Consider the following 24,021-nt stretch of genomic DNA (forward strand, 5'->3'; position numbering starts at 1 on the left):
CTATGAGATTATTAATAAAGTCTTACATAAAAACAACATATTGTTCTATGGTAGACATTCACTATAACACAACATATGTGATATAGAAATATAATCTACATACAGTACTGTGCAACGTTTTAACCAGGTGTAGAAAAAAAATGCTGCAAGGTAAGAAGCTTTCAGAAATAGTAATGTTAATAGTTAATTTTTATCAGTTAACAAAATACACAGTGAATATTTGGTGGTGACCACCCTTTGCCTCCAAAACTGCATCAGTTCTTCTGGATACTCAGAGACTTTGTAGGATTAAAGTCAGGTGTGTGAGCAATCATTTATACTGAACAGGTGATTAGGATAATCATTTTCATATATATATTGAAACAGAGTCATTAACTGAAACAGAAACAGCATTTTTTTGGTAAATACATTGTATGCTGCCAGTAGTGATTCGTATATAATGTATCCAGTTCTCCTTTATGGAAGCTGACTAATTTCTCATTCTTATTTTTTTGGAGGAATTTTTCCTATTGTGGTTCTCACCAAACATAACGGTCGAAGTGCTGCCCTAGCCCAGAAAAAAATAGAAGACCTGGGCCCCCAACATATCTTCCTTCTTGATAATTACACCACAACCCATTCTACTCGCAGTGTGAACACCGACTCTAAAGTGCTGAAGTTCCTGCTCATGTGTCTGCAAGAGGCCGATCGAGGGATCCAGAAGAAGCAAAACATAAATGTCCACTGGGGTCTTGTGAAACAGGCCACAGATCAGATAAAGGCAGAGATGAAGAGGCAGAAGGAGCTGGAGAGGGAAGAGCTGGGCCGCAGAGATACCGCCAGGAATCAGATAGAAAACAAGCTGAGGCAGGAAGAGATCGAATTAAGTCATAAAGCGGGAGAGGTCGCGAGTCTGAACAATCAAATACAGGCGCTAAATAACAGACTAAGGACAAGTACAAGTGTGCCATTTGGCTTTAAATGAGATATAAAAAATGCAATTTTTGTGTTTTTTTCTTTAACTTTATGACATTTATAGTACAGGATAAACAACACAGCAAAATCAAATATGTTTATTTTTTACATTTATTTTCAACTGGGTGTAAAAAAGGGAAGATATTCAATTTTTAAAACTTTTTTTTTTGGCTTGACAACTATGAAGAGTTATGTAGTTTTCCAATAAACCTGCTTTTATCAATCCCACTCAGTTTTCAAGATCTCCGCTTGCTGTCATCTAATAGAAATCTGTTTACTATTGGTTAAATAACATCTGTCCCTGTTTGTGCGGCGGAGCCGTCGGCGCGCTGCTCGATATAGCAGATATCACATTACAGAGCAATACCAGACACAATCTATAGTGGGGCGTCTAATCCTGGACAACCCCTTTAATATTGGTAGCTTTAAGGCAAGTCATGAGTGAGGCAGACCGAGAATAAAGGACAGATTTAATCAGTTCACAACGAAAATTCAAACAAACCTCAACAATGAAAACAAAGTTGTGATACTCCGAGAGGCACAATACGAAAATGAAGCCTCTCCCTGCCTCTATGGCTGCTCTCGTCTCAGGAACAAGGGAGGACCGATCGTGGGTTTGTCTTATGTCCGGATCAGCCTGTTCATGATTGAAGAAAGCCATGCTGCGCTCAGACTGTGTGATGAAAAAGAACAAAGCGTCACCATGTTGTGGGGATTCTGAGGCGAGGATAACACATTACTGTCCTCCACTTACATGTCGGAGTTACACGTGTGGCCCGGGGTAAAATCCTCCCACATGCCGTATGAAAGAATGGTGTTCGGGAGCTGCTTCAGTTCCCCTGCGACATCAGAGAAGTGTTATGTACCGTACACCATATTCTGAGACCTATAATGTATTATTTTTTGCTCGATGAAGCTGCATGACAGCTTATTGCTTATGTGGTGAGCTGGTGTTTTTATTGATACCACTTTGGGGTAGATATAACGTTTTGTTAGTTTATTAAATTTTTTTTTTTCGTGGATTGACAGTAACCCCTCTGCCTCTCTCCAATTTTGAAAATTGGAATTTTTATGTAATTTTTCTCATTATGGCTAATTAATTTTATATTTTGACAGATTGAATTTATATGTAAGTGCACTATTTTTTTTTATACTTGGGGGAAGTAAGAGAAGCTGTGATTAACATATTTTTTTTTTATAGTTTTCACTTTAATTTTTCCTTAGTCTCCTTAACTCCACAGTATTGACGTATACGGTAAAAATCGCGGAATATGAACGTCTGCCCGAAGCTGGTCATTAATGCAGTCACAGGGGTCTTAATGTCAAAGGGGTATTCCCATCTCCAAGATTCTAACTCAATACGTAGTACATGCAGTAATAATAATAATAATATTGACAAATACCTCCAATTAGAAATGCAGTATAGTTCTTATGATTAGCTATGTCGATTACCTCAAGTGCAGGGCATTGTAGTAGCTTAGGAATCCATAGTTACGACCACTAACAGCTAACTGTCATTATATGAGTGGTCATAACCATGGATACCTAAGCTACTGCATTGCCCTGCACATGGGGTTAGTGACATAGCTAATCAAAAGAACTATACTTCATTTGTAATTGGAGGTATTTGCTAATATTATTACACCTACAACATATTGGGATAGGATCTTGGAGATGGGAATATCCCTTTAAGTCAGTGTTTCTCAACTCCAATCCTGAAGACCCACCAACAAGTCATGTTTTCAAGATTTCCTTAGTATTGCACAGGCAATAATCCCATCACCTGTGCAATACTAAGGAAATCCTGAAAACATGACCTGTTGGTGGGTCTTGAGGACTGGAGTTGAGAAACACTTCTTTAAGTACTACTGTCCTACACCATAGGCTGACCACTAGAGGGCGCCAAAGGAAAACAGGATTTTTACAGAAAGTGAAAATTGAACCCTAGTACAATGCAGCAATAATAGCCCTGCAGCGCTGTGGTCACCAACTACAGCTCCCAGCATTCCTTGGGGCTATAGTGATACACAGATATACTCTACATTGTCCCCAGGTCTTGATTTTCTCCGGCAGACCCTGCACCAGGAGGTATAAGGTTTGCAGAAGTATACAGTCATTTTTCTAGTGAACAGTAATGATAGCAATCACTTTACAGGTGTCAGGTAACAGGCAGCACAATAGAAGGACATGCCACGGGTTTGTATTATTTATTTATTTTTATAGGAAAGCCATCATCAGAAAATGATCTGCTGTAAATAAGGTATTTTTTTTACAAAGTTTTGGCATTTATTCTCTCCGTATTACAATCTATATTAAAAATACAAAAATAGAAAAGTTGCAATTCTCACACTGGCCACTGGGGCTATTTTAAGACTCTAACTTCCTGTTATTCCAGGAAGTGCACATGCACATTAGCAGAAATGAACAGACTCTGACCCTATCTGTTGGACTGAAGCATCATATGAGCCTGTGCAAAGTCATTGTGAAGGTAGGGTGAGCTGTGAAATCACCTATTGTATTATAAAGCAGGGTAATCCTGCTTTTGATGATAATGAGGCTGCTGAAAACGCTTCCTGAATGAACAAGTCTAAAAAAAAAAAAAAAAGGCCCAGTGGACAGTCTGAAAATTGCAAGAGCACTTTTTTTTTTGTTTAATAAAAGATCATGATACGACAAAAATTGCCAAAATGATTTTAAAAATACACGTAGCACAAAAATCTGAATTCAAGAATAGGTCATTTTCTGATGATAATCTCCCTTTTAGGGCTCGTTAACACACAGGAGTGCAATGCAAGAAAACATCACATTGCAGTCTGACCAATGTTAGTAAATGAGTCCGTGCTCATCTGCGAGTTTTTCCTCAACTCTAATCGGAATGAGGAAAAATTTGCAGGGAGATAGGAGAATCGGATCGCACTCACCAATGCAAGACTATGGGTGCAGGAAAAACCATGTGTATGCCGCCTGATTTTTACACACACATCTCAAAGGAAACCCAACATTTCATCAGCCAAGTACAGTAAATTCACAGCCAGAATAGAGATCCTGTAGATATTTAATGTCACAAGTCCCCTACATATTATTAACTTGCACCCTTTAGTGCCTTTCATGTGGTACTAAAGGGAATTTTGCCTTATTTAATCTATTAAATAAATAAAACATTAACAAAAATGACGATGGGTCCTCCCTATTATTTGATAACCAGCAAAGGTAAAGCAGACAGCTACGGGCTGTTATTATCAGGCTGGGAAGGTCCCTGGTTATTGGGCCTTTCCCAGCCTAAAAATACCAGTCCACAGCCGCCCCAGAATTGGCGAATCACATGAGATGCTCCAATTCTGGCACTTCGACCAGCTCTTCCCAATGCCCTGGTGCGGTGGAAATTGGGTTAATGGTAGTTGGTGTGAATGTCAGCTGTGATTTGTCAAAAATCACAGCTGCCATCAAGCCCTGGGGTCAGTGATGGAGACGTGTCTATCAGACACCCCCATTACTAACCCAGGAATAACCCCACGTAATTTTTTTTCTTAAATTGTTTAATAGCTTAAATAAGGCTAAACACCCTTTAATGCCGCATGAAAGGGTACAAGTTTATAATATGTAGGGGGCTTGTGACATTAAAGATCTACAGGAAATCTATATCTGTATATAAGATTACTTTATTAGCTTTGTAAAGTAGCTTTAAATTATAAAGAGAATTATAGTATGTAAAAGATAACGCATTGCATACGGATATTAGGTGAGGGAAAAGAAAAAATGCATGGCATAAGTTGAACCATATGGATTCCACTTGTCCAACTTTTCAGGAGCAACAACCGAGTTATTTTTTATAATGTGAGCGAGCCCTATATGGTTGCTGATTTGTTGTGGAAAGTTCTTTGACTGCTCCAGTCATCTAAATGAAGCTTATAGGTCGCCCGACAAAAAAAAACAAAAAAACATCAATGTGAATGGAAAGAGCATAGGTGTGCTACTAACAAACCTGTATTGGGTGGGAGCCTACCCCGGGAATTAGCTTAGGTGATCGTCAATTTCCTCCTCAGGATAGCATTACCCAAACTCTACTGCCTCAGTACGGACCGGTCAATGATGCACAGACGGCTAAATTCGGCCCAAGTGTATGGGCTGAACGTTTACCAGAACATATCAGCATATACAGAGATTGTCCAGATTACTGGACTGATTTTCTCTCAATCCCAGGAAACAGTAAGACTTACACAGCTGATTTATCTCGCTCCTCACAGGCCAGCATACCTCACAGTCGTGCTGTAAGCAGAAGATGTAATGCATGATGGTGAAGCTGATATAGCGACACCTCGGATCTGAAATATACAATATACGGTTATACGTCATAGCGGAAAAAGACTTGTAGCCATTTTTTGTAAACCAGTCTCGGGCAATGATAAAAAATGACTCTACATTATCTCTCTACTCTATATTAGTTTTAGCAAATCTGTCCCATTATTTATCCGTACATGTAAGGTTGGGGAATTGTAGTAAAATTGTAGCATTGTCACAGCTCAGTACCCGGCAGTGAGCAGGTTGACGGAGCGGTGGTGTTTGGGCTCTGCCATCGCTGATCTGTTGATGATGTGCACTAAAGAAACCCCCTTTAAGACAGTCTGCTGTCGCCATCTTACACTTGCAGGTGGGTCCGACCGTACAAGACTCCATGTGTAGGAGCACGTCCCACATTGCTCGGCACGCAGGGAGGTCACAGCTGTATATTCCTGTGGATGTCTGTCGATAGATGCAGTTCCAGGCGTGAAATATCACAAACAGAACCTGGCGCTGATTCTTCGCCAAGTCCCTATCAAGACTTATCATGAATGGAAATTTGAGTTCCAGCCGCGGTTTTTTCTGTGCAGAAACAAACAAACAATAACAAAAAAAAAAAGTATTACTATATACATTGTTTTTACCACTGAGGCCAAATGGCAGGAACATGGCGCATGTAAGATGTGAACAGAGCCATAGGGTGAACAGAGCCATAGCTGTATCTGAAAACGGAGAGAAATTGTGGCAGGGCGTAACTCCTATCTTCATAGATGGACATTGTTGGAAACAAGCGCTTTTGCTACTTACTGCTTATTTAAGTTAGTATCCTTTCTTGAAACATTAACTTTTGTGTACAACTCGTTGATGAGGAGACCGACCACTGCTGCTGTCCAACCACTGTTGCTGTCTACAGTCATGGCCAAAAGTATTGAGAATGAGACAAATAGTAATTTTTCCAAAGTTTACTGCTTCATTTTTTGTAATGGCAATTTCCATATACTCCTGAATGTCAAAGAGTGATCATCTTAACAGCAATTACTGTACTTGCAAAGTCAATATTTGCCCAGAAAATGAACTTTAACCCCCAAAACACATCATTGTAGTCCTGCCTTAAAAGGAGCAGCTAACATCGTTTTAGTGATTGATCCATTAACACAGGTGTGGGTGTTGATGAGGACAGGGCTGGCGATCAATCAGTCATGATTAAGTAAGAATGACATCACTGGACACTTTAAAAGGAGGCTGGTTCTTTCTATCATTGTTTCTCTTCAGTTAACTATGGTTATCTCTAAAGAAACACGTGCAGCCATCATTGCACTGCACAAAAATGGCCTAACAGGGAAGAGTATCGCAGCTACAAAGATTGCACCTCAGTCAACAACCTATCGCATCATCAAGAGCTTCAAGGAGAGAGCTTCCATTGTTGTCAAAAAGGCTCCAGGGCGCCCAAGAAAGACCAGCAAGCACCAGGACCGTATCTTAAAACTGTTTCAGCTGCGGGATCGGACTACCAGCAGTGCCGAGCTTGCTCAGGAATGGCAGCAGGCTGGTGTGAGTGCTTCTGCACGCACTGTGAGGCGGAGACTCTTTGGGCAAGGGCTGGTTTCAAGGAGGGCAGCAAAGAAGCCACTTCTCTCCAGAAAAAACATCAGGGACCGACTGATATTCTGCAAAAGGTACAGGGAGTGGACTGCTGAGGACTGGGGCAAAGTCATTTTCTCTGATGAATCCCCTTTTCGATTGTTTGGGACATCTGGAAAACAGCTTATTCGGAGAAGAAGAGGTGAGCGCTACCACCAGTCTTGTCTCATGCCAACTGTAAAGCATCCTGAAACCATTCATGTGTGGGGTTGCTTCTCAGCCAAGGGAATCGGCTCACTCACAGTCTTGCCTAAAAACACAGCCATGAATAAAGAATGGTACCAGAATGTCCTCCAAGAGCAACTTCTCCCAACCGTCCAAGAGCAGTTTGGCGCCCAACAATGCCTTTTCCAGCATGATGGAGCACCTTGCCATAAAGCAAAGGTGATAACTAAATGGCTCATGGAACAAAACATAGAGATTGTGGGTCCATGGCCTGGAAACTCCCCAGATCTTAATCCCATTGAGAACTTGTGGTCAATCATCAAGAGACGGGTGGACAAACAAAAACCAACAAATTTTGGCAAAATGCAAGCATTGATTATGCAAGAATGGACTGCTATCAGTCAGGATTTGGTCCAAAAGTTCATTGAGAGCAGCCAGGGAGAATTACAGAGGTCTCGAAGAAGAAGGGGCAACACTGCAAATATTGACTTGCTGCTTAACTCATTCTAACTGTCAATATAACCTATTGGTCCTCATAATATGATTGCAATTATATTTCTGTATGTGATATAAACATCAGACAAACACTAATAAAAACCAGAGGCCAGCAGATCATGTGAAAATATAATTTTGGTGTCATTCTCAAAACTTTTGGCCATGACTGTAGCTTGTAAATTGTAAGGGATTAGGAGGTAACAGCAAGCTCCAGCGACCGGCTTCAAAGCAGCGCCTACAAGCTTGATAAAGATCTGGCTTGCCCTGCAGAAGTTCATGTTATCTGTCAGCAAGTGGTCGGTCTGTAAAACAACAAGCTGTAAACAAAACAAAGGCATTACAATTTTGAGAACTGTAGGTTGCAAAAGTGCTTTTTTTAAACACTTTTTATCTGACAATATCCAGCTATCAAAATGGGTATAACCCTTTAACTCTCCCCTCCCCCGATTCTTGAGGACTTTGTGTAGGTAGACATCAGAGAGAAAATGAAGAGAAGTAGTAACTACTCAGACACCGGAGGAGGACACCAACTTACATAGGATATCTCATCTGTGTGTACCCTCTGGAGGTGATTATTACACCCTTATTAGGGCACCGCTAACGTCTCTGCACACTATTGAACCTACTCATCGGTGCTCTCCTCTGATGAGGCACCGCACACTATTGAACCTACTCATCGGTGCTCTCCTCTGATGCGGCACCGCACACTATTGAACTTACTCCTCGGTGCCCTCCTCTGATGCGGCACCGCACACTATTGAACTTACTCATCGGTGCCCTCCACTGATGCGGCACCACACACTATTGAACTTACTCATCGGTGCCGTCCTCTGATGCGGCACCGCACACTATTGAACTTACTCCTCGGTGCCCTGCTCTGATGCGGCACCACACACTATTGAACCTACTCATCGGTGCCCTCCTCTGATGCTGCACCGCACACTATTGAACTTACTCATCGGTGCCCTCCTCTGATGCGGCACCGCACACTAATGAACTTACTCCTCGGTGCCCTCCTCTGATGCGGCACCGCACACTATTGAACTTACTCATCGGTGCTCTCCTCTGATGAGGCACCGCACACTATTGAACCTACTCATCGGTGCTCTCCTCTGATGCGGCACCGCACACTATTGAACTTACTCATCGGTGCTCTCCTCTGATGAGGCACCGCACACTATTGAACCTACTCCTCGGTGCCCTCCTCTGATGCGGCACCGCACACTATTGAACTTACTCATCGGTGCCCTCCACTGATGCGGCACCACACACTATTGAACTTACTCATCGGTGCCGTCCTCTGATGCGGCACCGCACACTATTGAACTTACTCCTCGGTGCCCTGCTGATGCGGCACCACACACTATTGAACCTACTCATCGGTGCCCTACTATGATGCGGCACCACACACTATTGAACCTACTCATCGGTGCCCTCCTCTGATGCGGCACCGCACACTATTGAACTTACTCATCGGTGCCCTCCTCTGATGCGGCACCGCACACTAATGAACTTACTCCTCGGTGCCCTCCTCTGAAGCGGCACCACACACTATTGAACTTACTCCTCGGTGCCGTCCTCTGATGCGGCACCGCACACTATTGAACTTACTCATCGGTGCTCTCCTCTGATGCGGCACCACACACTATTGAACTTACTCCTCGGTGCCGTCCTCTGATGCGGCACCGCACACTATTGAACTTACTCCTCGGTGCCCTGCTCTGAAGCGGCACCACACACTATTGAACCTACTCATCGGTGCCCTCCTCTGATGCGGCACCACACACTATTGAACTTACTCCTCGGTGCCGTCCTCTGATGCGGCACCGCACACTATTGAACTTACTCCTCGGTGCCCTGCTCTGATGCGGCACCACACACTATTGAACCTACTCATCGGTGCCCTACTATGATGCGGCACCACACACTATTGAACCTACTCATCGGTGCCCTCCTCTGATGCGGCACCGCACACTATTGAACTTACTCCTCGGTGCCCTCCTCTGATGCGGCACCACACACTATTGAACTTACTCCTCGGTGCCGTCCTCTGATCCGGCACCGCACACTATTGAACTTACTCATCGGTGCTCTCCTCTGATGCGGCACCACACACTATTGAACTTACTCCTCGGTGCCGTCCTCTGATGCGGCACCGCACACTATTGAACTTACTCCTCGGTGCCCTGCTCTGATGCGGCACCACACACTATTGAACCTACTCATCGGTGCCCTCCTCTGATGCGGCACCACACACTATTGAACTTACTCCTCGGTGCCGTCCTCTGATGAGGCACCGCACACTATTGAACTTACTCCTCGGTGCCCTCCTCTGATGCGGCACCACACACTATTGAACTTACTCCTCGGTGCCCTCCTCTGATGCGGCACCACACACTATTGAACCTACTCATCGGTGCCCTCCTCTGATGCGGCACTACACACTATTGAACCTACTCCTTGGTGCCCTCCTCTGATGCGGCACCACACACTATTGAACCTACTTATCGGTGCCCTCCTCTGATGTTCGTATGCACACTATTGAACCTACTTATCGGTGCCCTCCTCTGATGTTGGTCTGCAGACTATTGAGCCTACTTATCTGTGCCCTCCTCCTTCTGCAGGTTGTATCGGTTATTATTATACCCTGCTTCTAGATGCCATCATGCCCATCTTCTATATGTACAAGAGCCAGATTTATAAGTCCGGACAATCTCAACGCTGCCGACACATTATAACAAACCTTCACTGGATGATCGTTTTGCTTGCGATCCTTCCTCAGGTTGAACACCACCAGGCAATCCTCCTTCTTGCACTTCTTCCAATGAGAAATGATTGATCGAGCGGCCGGACACCCAGGGACTGTCAATCACAAACTTGTAAGTTTACATACACTTGGGATGAAGGCATTATGGTGCGGAAGTATGGAGCAGGGCTCAGGAGCTGCGTCACATGGCCGGCATCTACCTCTAACAGCAGCAACCGGAGCCGAGCTCTAATTGCTGCTGCTGATAACCTCTCAAATGCTGTTGTAAAAATCTGAATTGTTATCGCAGACAAGGGTTTACTGAAAGCCTCTTTTTTTCCTTCCCACCACTGAAATAATGATTAAGAAGAAAAAAAAAACAAAAAGCTTACGGCTGCATAATTTTGATTTATGGTTGTCTATTTTGGTCACCTAAACCCCTGTACCTTATTGATAAAATACATCTTGAAGTAGAAACCCACATAATGGGAAAAAAAATAAAGGTAAGCAGGCTTCCAAAGTCTCTGCACTTACATCGGCAGGACATCCCGGCGGTGCAGTACTTCATGTGGCTGAGCTTGGCGTCCACGCTGTGGCAGGGCGGCACTTCGTCCCTGGAGTGTTTTTTCTCACACGTTTCACATTGGTGGTTGTGGAACAGGAGGACGAGCTTCTTGAAGAGTAGTTCACAGGTGGCTCCCGAAGACGGGAAGGACATCACAGTTGCTTCTAAGTGCATCTAAGTAAAGCCAAGCAGAAAATGGTGGTGAGATAAAGACGGTGCCGCCATCCCTTATGACGATTCTGCTTTACAACTGGTAATTGACTGACCACTGCGATTCCACTACTCCCACCGGTGAAGCGGCCCCAGCCTGGCATTCGGAGGTCAGAATTGCATTAATCACGTCTTCATAAAATAAGACGTATGTAATTGTAGTTGGGTTGCGGTGATCATAATTTTTAGCCACGGTTTCCCACATCGTGTTTCCATTACCTGAACCCTTTGCTTGCGATCCTCGCTGAGGTTCAGGATCACGGGGCACTGGTTGTTTCTACAAATCTTCCAATGGGACACGATAACTCGAGCAAAGGAACAACCGGGAACTAATGATAAAAAGGAAAGTAAAAAAAAAATTCCTAACATCTGACATCAAAGAAGCGAGAACAGATTTCTCTGAAGTGATTCATCCTCGGAAACTCCCAGAATTAGTGGAAACCTTATACTGGAGACATAATAACCTGCCAATAACGAGGTAAAGTGAGTTCGTCAGGGGTCTTACACTGACAGGACATCCCGGCTTTGCAATACTTCATGTGGCTGAGTACGCCGTCCACGCTGTGACAGGTGGGTACGGCGCTGTACTGGAGGAGGTCGCCCGTTTCGGTGCACTCGGCACATCCGTGGCTGTGGAATAAGATGACTAGCTGCTCATAGAGGTGACTGCACTTGTCGGCCATGATTTTCTGGAGAAGCAATACAAGAGGAAATCGTGTTTAGCTTCTCATATACTCAGCAGTTGAAAACCTCACCGAATTAAACACTGTGTAAAAAAAAAAAAGCATAAAGAAACAATCTTTTAGTCAAAACAGCACAGACCTCTATCTACCATAGCCTTTCTCACTCCATGACATGATTGCAGGGTCTGCTGAAGGCCCTTATCAACGCCATCTTGGTGCCCCCTCCTGTGACTTCATTGTAGACGGCGATTTTAATGAAATACTGTAACAGTATCTGGCATTATATAAAACGATCGCAGGTTCAAACTGTCTAAGACTAAAAAAAGCTTATTAGCTTAAGCTTAATTTAATAGTTAAAAATAAAAATTTGAATCCTAATCTAAAAAAAAAAAAAGCAAATTCATCCATAAAAGTTTGATCTATCAAAATATAAAATGATTTAACCCACAAGGTAAACACTTTAATAAAACAAAAAGTTTCTGAAACAAGAAGAAGATCAACGATGACAACAGAAGGAAGTCCCCGGCTGCTCCCGCACGGTTTCATCTTTACTTTTCAATGGCTTTTGCTTTCATTCTGTCAGAGTTACCATCTATCTGTCAGTTTATCATCGTCTTTCCAGACTGATCGGCCGGGTCTTTCGGTGTGTGGTTTTCCAGATTACGGCATAAATGATTTATAGAGGAGATCTGCCAGGATACGGTGGTCATTTCACCATCGTTGCTCTACCAGATCCCACCGCAGTGCTCGTCACTTTCACAGGACACATGCTGCCAGTCAATCACAACTGGATGTGTGATGGAGGCTCCGACGCTGACGTGAACACGGTCTTGTGGTAAATTCTGCAGATGCGGTGACGCCAGAGAAAGGTGGAGATCAGAAGTCCTGTAGCATTCACGTCCCTACCCACTGCTCCATGAGCAATCACCTCGCATAGAGTCCCGTCCTCACTCTCTACATAAGTATTAATGTCCGACCGCTTGAGACTCACAGGACGACATGTAAGCTGAGCGGAGAGAAATTGTACTCACAAGATCTGAGCCCGAGGTGACCCGGCTTCTGCTGCTTCAGTCGCTGACGACCAGCCTGAAAGTGAAAGCACATTTCCTAAACCAGTGACCAGATGACACCGAAAGCAAAACTGCAGCAGTCCCAAAATGTCGTCACATCGCAGTTACCGCAAACTATGCTGACAGCAGGTGTTTGACAATCTCCTGGTTTTTTTTTTTTTGCTTATTACATCATACTATACCATCTAGTTATCAAGCATTCAGATAAATAACACCACAGTGACCAGATAAATAACGCCATACAATGATCAGATAAAAAAACAAAATAAATAATGCAGCACAGTGACCAGATAAATACCACCGCACAGTGCGCATATATCACAGTACAGTGACCACATAAATAATGCCACACAGTGACCAGATAAATAACACCGCACAGTGCGCATATATCACAGTACAGTAACCACATAAATAATGCCGCACAGTGACCAGATAAATAACACCGCACAGTGCGCATATATCACAGTACAGTGACCACATAAATAATGCCACACAGTGACCAGATAAATAACACCGCACAGTGCGCATATATCACAGTACAGTGACCACATAAATAATGCCGCACAGTGACCAGATAAATAACACCGCAGTGTGCATATATCACAGTACAGTGGCCACATAAATAATGCCGCACAGTGACCAGATAAATAACACCGCAGTGTGCATATATCACAGTACAGTGACCACATAAATAATGCCACACAGTGACCAGATAAATAACACCGCACAGTGCGCATATATCACAGTACAGTGACCACATAAATAATGCCACACAGTGTCCACATAAATAACACCGCACAGTGCGCATTTATCACAGTACAGTGACCACATAAATAATGCCACACAGTGACCAGATAAATAACACCGCACAGTGCGCATATATCACAGTACAGTGACCACATAAATAATGCCACACAGTGACCACATAAATAACACCGCACAGTGCGCATTTATCACAGTACAGTGACCACATAAATAATGCCACACAGTGACCAGATAAATAACACCGCAGTGTGCATATATCACAGTACAGTGACCACATAAATAATGCCGCACAGTGACCAGATAAATAACACCGCAGTGTGCATATATCACAGTACAGTGACCACATAAATAATGCCGCACAGTGACCAGATAAATAACACCGCACAGTGCGCATATATCACAGTACAGTGACCACATAAATAATGCAGCAGTGACCTAAAATGTAACACTGTACAGTGACCAGATATATCACAGTAGTGACCACATAAATAATGCTGCACTGACCAGATAAACACCACCATACAGTCACCACATAAATAATGCTGCACAGTGACCAGATATACTATGCCACGCAGTGACCAGATATATAACACTCTACAGTGACTAGATAAAAAACAATGTACGATGACAAGATAAATATCACTGCGCAGTGACAAAATAAATAATGCAGCACAGTGGATACATAACACCGTACGGTAACCACATAAATAACACCGTACAGTGACCAGATATAAAACAGCACAGTGCCCATATAAATAACACTGAAATTATTAACGTTTGCAACTGTTTAAAACCCTTTACGCCCCATCTGTATTATTACCATGCGCTTAAACATCACAGCAGTGATCAGAGCTGGCTCCTATTGCTGCTATTTAACCACTTAAATGTTGTTGTCAATCTCAGTCAAGAGACATTTAAATGGTTCAATCCTGATCGGCCGCCATGCGTTCAAGGGCTCCTCAGTCCACCTGCGACGCGATCACTCATGGCAGCCGCTACTTCATAGCGAGACAGTGATTTTCACTATATACTGTAATACCGATGTTGATTGCAAGTTCAATTACCAAAAAAACCCCAAAAAACAGGAAAATATACATCTTTGTTCCGTGTTAGCCAATTAGCTTGCAATTTGTTACCATCTTCTCAGTTAGCCATTAAAAGGTATCAACCACTGAGGACTCTCAAAAAAAACAAAAAAAACCCTCAAAACTTTGAATCCCTCCTTTCAAGAATACAAAATTAGGCTGCATTCACACATTGCGTATTTTCGCGTGCTTTTTTGGGAACGCTTTTTCAAAATATGCAATGTGCCTTGTGTCTGCCAGCAAAGTGAATGGGAAATTCACTTTGCCGTTCAGATACTGTGTGATTTTACGCAGCGCGTAAGCGCAGCTGCGTAAAGAATTGACATGTCAATTCTTTACGCAGCTGCGTCCTGCGCTTTCTTACTATTGTGCCCATTATAAGCGCTGGAATTACGCAGCGGTGTTCACACAGTGCGTAATTCCAGCGCTTTTTTACTGAGGCGCAGGACAAACTCACCTATCCGATGGATGGGAGAGGAGTGCGTTCCGGTCCCGCGCTTCCAGGATCTGCCGGTGAAGCGATCAGCTGTTAGCTAACCGGCTTCCGGTCAGCTGATTTACAAGCCGGTCAGCTGATCGCTTCACGGCAGATGCTGGAAACTGCGGGACCGGACCGGACGCCTCTCCCATCCATCGGATAGGTGAGTATCCATAGTTTTTTTCTTTTAATAACTTAGCAGTGTATGAACTGCAGCCAGAAGCTGTCTGTCCATACACTGCTAGGGGGATACTCACACACACGACACATAGACGCACAGTACACACAGACACATACATTACATTACATACAGGTGTCCATGCTCCTCACACTTCATTTCTCCAGAACCTTCGTAAAAAAAAAACGCAGTGTGTGAATAGAGGTGCTTTTTTTACCTAGGTAAAAAAAAGCAGGAAAATACACGCGTGTAAAAAAACGCAGGGAAATACGCAATGTGTGAACACAGCCTAAAACAGATATAAAAAAAAAAGAAACATTTTGGTATCGTCACGTTGCTACAAGTCCGATCTATCAAAAGATACAATTATGTAACCCATAAAAGGTACACATGGTAAAGAAAAAATTGCAGATCAAACTGGCGCATGTACCCGAAAACTGAGCCCTATGTTCGCACATTATATTTTTTTATAGAGCAAAATCACATCTCTTGCCAGGAGGTTGTTCAGGATTTTTGTTGCTGTTTTCTTGCTTTTGTTTTGGTGCGTTTTTTTTTTCAGCATTTTTTTTCACTGTCCTTTTTTGTCTGTTATGCATATACATATAGTTCAGGGGAAAAAAAATCTCAATCTGGTTAAGGCTGCGGGCACTATGCGTTTTTCAAGCGTTTTTTGCCGCGGAATTTCCGCACCGAAAACACTTGGTAATACTTGCCCCATGGTCCCCAATGATAATCCGCATGTGCTGTACACATGCTGCGGAAATTTCCGCTGCGGATTATCATTGCGGAAAAATCCGAAGCATGTCCATTATTTTTGAGGAAACGCAGTGTAATTGCCGCCATTGACTTGCATTGAATCGCTTAATATCCGCATGACTACATGTGCACATGCGGATATTAAGAGATTCAATGTGCGGATGATACCCGGGTCTGGAGAAGAGGAGACTCTCATCCAGACCCGGGTACCATAGAACCTGTTAAAAAAAAGAATTAAAATAAAAAATAAACATTATACTGACCTTCTGATGGCCCCCTGTCTCCTGTACGGGTCGTCCTGGCTCCCCGGCGGCTCGCGGTGGTGTAAAAGGACCTTTCATGACGTAATTTAGTCATGCGACAAGTCGCGCGACCGCTAACGTTAGCGGTTGCGTAACCTGTCACATGACTAAATGACGTAATGGAAGGTCCTTTTACACCACCGCGAGCCATACAACAGACCGGACGCACCGGAGAGAAGAACGCGGGCCATCAGAAGGTCAGTATAATGGTTTTTGGGTTTTTTTTTACCATTTTTATTCGGTTGCATGGATTTATATAGTGTGACCAAGTGATGCTAAAATCGCGTGGAAAGCGCTTGACAACCTGCATGCGAAATCGCATGTGCAAAACGCTTCAATTACGCTTGTCCCTGGCAGGAAAAACTAATGTAAAATCCGCATGCGTTTTTTCTGCCAGGGAGATGCGGAAAAATCCGGAGCATTTCTGCATCGTGGGCACTTAGCCTAAGGCTATGTGCCCACGTTGCATTTATGAAGCAGAAAATTTCTGCTTCATTTCTGCAAGTCCTCTCCTGGAAAAACGCATGCGGAATTCCGCACGCGTTTATCGCGCATTTTTCGCGCGTTTATCATGCGTTTTCCACATGCGGAATTGCCTTGCGTTTTTTATGCATTGGACAAAGGCAATTCTGCTTGCGGAAACGCAAAATTAAATGACATGCTGCGGATTTTTGAACGCAGCATAAACGCTGCGGAAAAATCCGCAGCATGTGCATAGAACTTGCGGAATCCCATTGGGGACCATGGGGTGCGGATATACATGCGCTTTTCAAGCGTTTACGCTGCGGAAATTCCGCAGCATATACGCATGAAAAACGCTACGTGGGCACACAGCCTAAGACACAAAAAAATACTGAAAAATGTTGCCTGTGTTTTTTTCACCACCCATTACTTACAATGGGTGAAAAAATGCTGAAAAATCGCTGAAAGAAGTGACATGCTTTATCTTCCAATAAACCATGCAAAGCACAAAATCCTGAACAAGAAAAAAACCCATGAAGTGTGCATGAGATTTCTGGAATCTCATAGACTTTGCTGGTACAGCAAAATACAACTGAAAATTTGCATTAAAAAAAGTATAAAAAAACGCATCAAAAACCATGATGTGTGAACATAGCCTTATACAGCTCCACCGATGGATAAATAAGTTATGTACCTTGGAAAATGGAGACAGAAACTAATTGTCTACTATATAATTGTCTTACCCCGTCTGTCTGTCTGTCTGTCTGTCCAGGAAATCCCGCGTCGCTCATTGGTCCGCCAGCGGCCAATCAGCGTCGCGGGATTTCTGAAAAAAGATGGCGGCCGTTAGCGGCTCATCTGCGGGACGGAGCTCAGCGGCGATGCAGCCGGGAGATGAGCGCCGCGAGGCGCTCATCTCCCGGCCGGTAACAGCAGAAGGACCCCGACCGCCGGACCCATCTGCGGGACGGAGATGCAGCCGGGAGATGAGCGGTGCGAGGCGCTCATCTACCGGCCGGTAGGAGCGGAAGGACCGCCGCTGACCTCCATGCAGAAGGGAGGACCGGTGAGCGGCGCTGCGGGTCGGGATACTTCTGCTGCCAGCGCCCGCTATGTACCGGGTTCTCGCAGCGGAAGTATCCGCACAGGCAGCGCCGCTCCCCGGTCCTCACCAAGACGATTCGATGATTGGTCGCGGTCTTCGGACCCGACCAATCACTGATCTTACCGCAAAAGTTAAGCACCGCTGTGCTGATTGGTCACCGACGCTGTCCGCGACCAATCACCGATTTTGGCACCAAATTTATATATCGGCCGCGACCAATCAGCACAGCGGTGTTTAAATGTGGAGCCAAGATCGGTGATTGGTCACGGCCGATATTTAAATTTGGCGCCCAAATCGGTGATTGGTCGCGGTCAGCGTCCGCGACCAATCAGCACAATAGTGTTTAACTTTGGCGCCAAGATCAGTGATTGGTCGCGGGCCAAGACAGCGACCAATCACCGATTTGTGCGGCAGATTTAAATAGCGGCCGCGACCAATTGGATGTCAGCGCCGCTCCCCGGTCCTCCCTTCACACCCTAGCCGCATGGATGTCAGCGGCGCTGCCTGTGTGGATACTGTGGGGAGATCAGCCGCTAGGGTGTGAAGGGAGGACCAGGGAGCGCCGCTGCCTGTGCGGATACTTCCGCTCTGAGAACCCGGGACATGAGCAGGCGCTCGCAGCAGAAGTATCCGGACCTGCAGCGCCGCTCCCCGGTCTTCCCTTCACACCCTAGCCGCCGATGTCCCCACAGTATCCGCATGGTGTTACAAAGGTCCGGACATTTGTGTTAAAAATAGCTGATTGGTCGCTGGCCTTGCCAGCGACCAATCACCGATTTGGGCGCCAAATTTAAATATCGGCCGCGACCAATCACCGATCTTGGCTCCACATTTAAACACCGCTGTAATGATTGGTCGCGGACGCTATTTAAATGTGCCGCCAAAATCGGTGATTGGTCGCGCACAGCGTCGGCGACCAATCATTACAGCGGTGTTTAAATGTGGAGCCAAGATCAGTGATTGGTCGCGGCCGATATTTAAATTTGGCGCCCAAATCGGTGATTGGTCGCGGACAGCCCAGCGACCAATCAGCGATTTTTAACACAAATGTCCGGAACTTTCTAACACCATGCGGATACTGTGGGGACATCAGCGGCTAGGGTGTGAAGGGAGGACCGGGGAGCGGCGCTGCGGGTCGGGATACTTCTGCTGCGACCGCCCGCTCATGTCCCTGGTTCTCGCAGCGGAAGTACCCGCACAGGCAGCGGCGCTCCCCGGTCCTCACTAAGACGATTCCGCTCCCCGCTCCTCACCAATACGATTCGCTGATTGGTCGCGCTCTCCACACCCGACCAATCAGTTATCTTGGTGCTAAAGTTAAACACCGCTCTGCTGATTGGTCGCGGCCGCTGCCCGCGACCAATCACCGATTTGGGCGCCACATTTATATAGCGGCTGCGACCAATCACTGATCTTACCGCCACATTTAAACACTGCTGTGCTAATTGGTCGCGGACGCCAGCCGCGACCAATCAGCGAGCTTGGCGCAAAATTTAAACAACGCTCTGCTGATTGGTCGCGAACGCCATCCGCGAACAATTAGCGAAATTGGTGCCAAATTTAAATAACGCTCTGCTGATTGGTCGCGGACTCCAGCTGCGACCAATCAGCGATTTTGGCGCCAAATTTAAACACCGCTCTGCTCATTGATCGCGGCCGCTGGCCGAGATCAATCAGCAGTATTGGCGCAAAATGTAAACATCGCTCTGCTGATTGGTCGCGGTTGTCGGCCGTGACCAATCAGCAGTATTGGCGCCAAATTTAAACCGCACTCTGCTGATTGGTCGCAACCACCGACCGTGACCAATCTGCGTTTTTTGTGCCAAATTTAAACAATGCTCTGCTGATTGGTCGCGGCCGCCAGCCGCGAACAATCATCGATTTTGGCGCCTAATTTAAACAACGCTCTGCTAATTGTTCGCGGCCGTCAGCCGCGATTAATCAGCGATTTTGGCGCCACATTTAAACCCCGCTCTGCATGTTTCTGCTGATTGGTCGTGGTCGCCGGCAGCGACCAATCAGCAGTATTGTCGCCAAATTTAAACCGCACTCTGCTGATTGGTCGCAACCACCGACCGTGACCAATCTGCGTTTTTTGTGCCAAATTTAAACAATGCTCTGCTGATTGGTCGCGGCCGCCAGCCGCGAACAATCATCGATTTTGGCGCCTAATTTAAACAACGCTCTGCTAATTGTTCGCGGCCGTCAGCCGCGATTAATCAGCGATTTTGGCGCCACATTTAAACCCCGCTCTGCATGTTTCTGCTGATTGGTCGTGGTCGCCGGCAGCGACCAATCAGCAGTATTGTCGCCAAATTTAAACACCTCTTTGCTGATTGGTCGCGGTCGCGACTAATCAACGATTTTGGTGCTAAATTTAAACAGGCCGGCGGCCTCGACCAATCAGCGATTTTGGCGCCAAATTTAAACAACGCTCTGCTGATTGGTCGCAACCACCGGCCGTGACCAATCAGCAGAGCGTTGTTTAAATTTGGCGCCAAAATCGCTGATTGGTCGAGGCCGCCGGCCTGTTTAAATTTAGCACCAAAACCGTTGATTAGTCGCGACCGCGACCAATCAGCAAAGAGGTGTTTAAATTTGGCGACAATACTGCTGATTGGTCGCTGCCGGCGACCACGACCAATCAGCAGAAACATGCAGAGCGGGGTTTAAATGTGGCGCCAAAATCGCTGATTAATCGCGGCTGACGGCCGCGAACAATCAGCAGAGCGTTGTTTAAATTAGGCGCCAATATCGATGATTGGTCGCGGCCGGCGGCCTCAACCAATCAGCAGAGCGTTGTTTAAATTTGCTGCCAATCTCGCTGATTGTTCGCGGCTGGCGGCCGCGACCAATCAGCAGAGCATTGTTTAAATTTGGCACAAAAAACGCAGATTGGTCACGGCCGGTGGTTGCGACCAATCAGCCATATTGGTGCCAAATTTAAACACCGCTTCGCTGATTGGTCGCGGTGGCCGGCCGCGACCAAGCAGCGAAATTGGCGCCAAATTTAAACACCGCTCTGCTCATTGGTCACGTTCACTGGCCGCGACCAATCAGCATTATTGGCGCCAAATTTAAATCCCGCTCTGCTAATTAGTCGCGACCGCCGGCCGCGACCAATCTGCGATATAGGCGCCAAATTTTAACACCGCTTTGCTGATTGGTCACGGTTGCCGGCCTCGAACAATCAGCGATTTTGGCGCAAAATTTAAACACAGCTCTGCTGACTGCGCCCGGTTGGCCGCATACCTATTCTAGAATACCCGATGCATTAGAATCGGGCCACCATCTAGTATTTTTATAAAGTTCATAAGTTTTTTTAAGCCATTAAAATAATATTAAAAAAAGGATAAAAAAAAAAACAAACAAACCCCAAAAACCTAAAAAACCCCACCTTTTGCGGTAATCGTACTGACCTGGATTATCATGTTACCCGTTAATCTTTACCATAGAATGAACCCTGTAAAAAATGTTCTCTCACTTTGGTATTTTCCTCGTTTTTCAATACATGTTTTGGTAAAATTCAAAACTACAACTCGAACCACAGAAAACAAACCCTTATTTACGACCACGCAGCCGGAAAAGAGAAGGAAAAAGACAAAAACACAAAAAAACGAGCAGTGGCCGCTGCAGTCAATCCCTGAGTTGAAGGATTGGTTGCAGCGGTGATGTTGCCGCTGCCTCCAGTCATCAGAATCCAGACCCCTAGGAGGGTGAAGACCAGCTGTGCTCCGTTCACCTCATATTTTATGGAGGTAAAATATGGTTTTTGGTACAATTCTCAATGTGCAAAAGAATTTTTTTGCAAATTGCGACTTTTTACGCATTATTTTTTATGCACGGTTACACTTTTTAAAACAGGTGGAATATTTTTTTTTCCCTTAAAAACCATTTATAAATGCAAAGTAATAATATATTCGTGTTTTATATATTTTATAAACTAGTATATATGTATAAAAGCAAAGTAATGTTATATTTATGTGTTAAAGTGTTTTCTAGTCATCAGGCCTGTTACACGGGTCCCCATTAGTGAGAACAGGCCCAGTGTGTGCCCCAGGATCAGGCTGGGGTAAGCGGCAGCCATTCCCTGCTAGGAGCACAGACCTAACAGTACAATACACAAAGCCGCCATTTTAGGTGATCAGTTGCCGCCATTACCTGAGGATCGACATGGCCGCTAAACCCCGCCCCCCGCCAGAGCGAGCGCCGAGCGGGAACCAAGCGTGCGAGGCACACACCCCGCGTCACCTGCACACGATGCGGCATTAAGACGTTTTATTAAGTATTGACGAGGACACCATAAAACACAAGATTACATACTCAGAGCCGAGACTCTCTCTGTAATGTCCGCTCCTCTGAGGTGTGGCTCGTTCAGACTGGGGTTTCTTCTTCCGGTCAGCCAGCAAAGACGAGAGTGAGGTAATTCCTGTCAGCTTTGTGGGCGGGCGCTGTTTACTGAGGTAACTTCTGTCACATTCTAGGGCAGGAGCTGTTTACTGAGGTAAATTCTGTCAGATACATGGGCAAGAGCTGTCTACTGAGGTAACTTGTCAGGGTCATGGGAGGGAGCTGTATACTGAGGTAACTTCTGTCAGGGTCATGGGCAGGAGCTGTTTACTGAGGTAAATTCTGTCAGGGTCATGGGCAGGAGCTGTTTACTGAGGTAAATTCTGTCAGTGTCATGGGCAGGAGCTGTTTACTGAGGTAAGTTCTGTCAGATACATGGGCAGGAGCTGTTTACTGAAGTAAGTTCTGTCAGATACTTGGGCAGGAGCTGTTTACTGAGGTAACTTCTGTCAGGTTCATGGGCAGGAGCTGTTTACTGAGGTAAATTCTGTCAGGGTCATGGGCAGGAGCTGTTTACTGAGGTAAATTCTGTCAGTGTCATGGGCAGGAGCTGTTTACTGAGGTAAGTTCTGTCAGATACATGGGCAGGAGCTGTTTACTGAAGTAAGTTCTGTCAGATACTTGGGCAGGAGCTGTTTACTGAGGTAACTTCTGTCAGGTTCATGGGCTGGAGCTGTTTACTGAGGTATCCTCTGTCAGGGTCATTGGCTGGAGCTGTTTACTGAGGTATCCTCTGTCAGGGTCATTGGCTGGAGCTGTTTACTGAGGTATCCTCTGTCAGGGTCATGGGCGGGAGCTGTATACTGAGGTAGCCTCTGTCAGGTTCATGGGCTGGAGCTGTTTACTGAGGTAAATTCCTGCAGGTTCATGGACGGGAGCTGTATACTGAGGTAACTTCTGTCAGGGTTATGGGTGGGAGCTGTATACTGAGGTAACTTCTGTCAGGGTCATGGGCGGGAGCTGTATACTGAGGTAGCCTCTGTCAGGGTCATGGGCCAGTGCTGTCTCTCCATTTTGAGGCAGCGTGCCCATATGAAGGAAGGTGTCACCGTCTCGGCCGTGATGGCAGCCATGTTGGGACTGTATCAGCAGTGTGAATGGAGGTTCCGGCCTTTTGATGAAAATTTCACAATAAAAAGTGATTGATAATTGCGGGAATGAAGCCGTTTCTCAGCGCTTACAAATTATGAAATGAATTATGGCTGAATGTGTTTTTGTACATATGTAGAGGCTCGGATGTATATTTTTTAGGCTGTGTGCACACGATCCGTCCTGTCCGCGCTTTGAACGCAGTATACTTTATGCTGCGCTGCACGCAGGTGAATCTGCATGTCTTCATTAAACGAAGCAGATTCGCCGTAATCAATACATTGTACTGATATAATTTCTCCTGCGGACACTAGCGACTCCGCAAGAGAAATTGACATGCTGCGGTCTGGAAAGACGAGACTCGTGTTCGCGGGTGATCCGCAGGTGCACGGAGACACATAGTGGGCATGGCATTTCTTGAAATCCCATCCACTTTGCTTGTAATGCAAGTGCGCTGCGTCCAATCCGCAGCGTTTACTGACTGTGTGCACATACCCTTAAATAAGTTATCCACTACTTTCACATTGATGCCTTATCCATAGGATATGGCATCAATGTATGATCTGCTGGGGTCCCACACGTAGCACCCCCGTCGATCAGTTGTTGTCGGTGCAAGTCCTTACCTGCGGTGCTTGGCCGTCCAT

The 24,021-nt window shown here is 45.4% G+C and overlaps 2 protein-coding genes across 4 annotated transcripts in view; one reads left to right on the forward strand and one right to left on the reverse strand.

The window, feature by feature from the left end:
• The window catches only part of LOC141162481 (uncharacterized), a 36,553-nt gene extending 35,398 nt beyond the window's left edge, over nucleotides 1-1,155 (forward strand). Inside the window, exon 5 of one of the 2 annotated variants that reach the window (XM_073648646.1) lies at nucleotides 498-1,154. In XM_073648646.1, coding sequence (XP_073504747.1) covers nucleotides 498-964 — 467 coding nt within the window. In that variant the 3' untranslated portion in view covers nucleotides 965-1,154. Of the gene's footprint in view, nucleotides 1-497 lie in introns of both variants that reach the window. The other variant, XM_073648647.1, reaches the window with a different exon arrangement.
• Nucleotides 508-22,381, reverse strand: LOC141162479 (uncharacterized). 2 transcript variants are annotated; one of them, XM_073648644.1, is made up of 10 exons: nucleotides 22,262-22,381; nucleotides 12,769-12,823; nucleotides 11,560-11,743; nucleotides 11,274-11,383; nucleotides 10,814-11,018; nucleotides 10,277-10,395; nucleotides 5,595-5,814; nucleotides 5,172-5,276; nucleotides 1,709-1,793; nucleotides 511-1,627 (listed from the first exon to the last, which is right to left on the reverse strand). In XM_073648644.1, the coding sequence occupies exons 3-10, from the start codon at nucleotides 11,735-11,737 to the stop codon at nucleotides 1,576-1,578; spliced, it is 1,074 nt and encodes a 357-aa protein (XP_073504745.1). In that variant the 5' UTR covers nucleotides 11,738-11,743; nucleotides 12,769-12,823; nucleotides 22,262-22,381; the 3' UTR covers nucleotides 511-1,575. The 2 variants fall into 2 exon arrangements, with proteins under 2 accessions (XP_073504746.1, XP_073504745.1); XM_073648645.1 differs by lacking the exon at nucleotides 12,769-12,823 and having other exon boundaries at nucleotides 508-1,627; nucleotides 22,262-22,355.
• Nucleotides 22,382-24,021: the final 1,640 nt, after the last annotated feature.

The sequence above is a fragment of the Phyllobates terribilis genome, unplaced genomic scaffold (assembly GCF_046119375.1).
Source record: "Phyllobates terribilis strain yellow unplaced genomic scaffold, ASM4611937v1 Scaffold_9__5_contigs__length_417890890, whole genome shotgun sequence".
NCBI lineage: Eukaryota > Metazoa > Chordata > Amphibia > Anura > Dendrobatidae > Phyllobates > Phyllobates terribilis.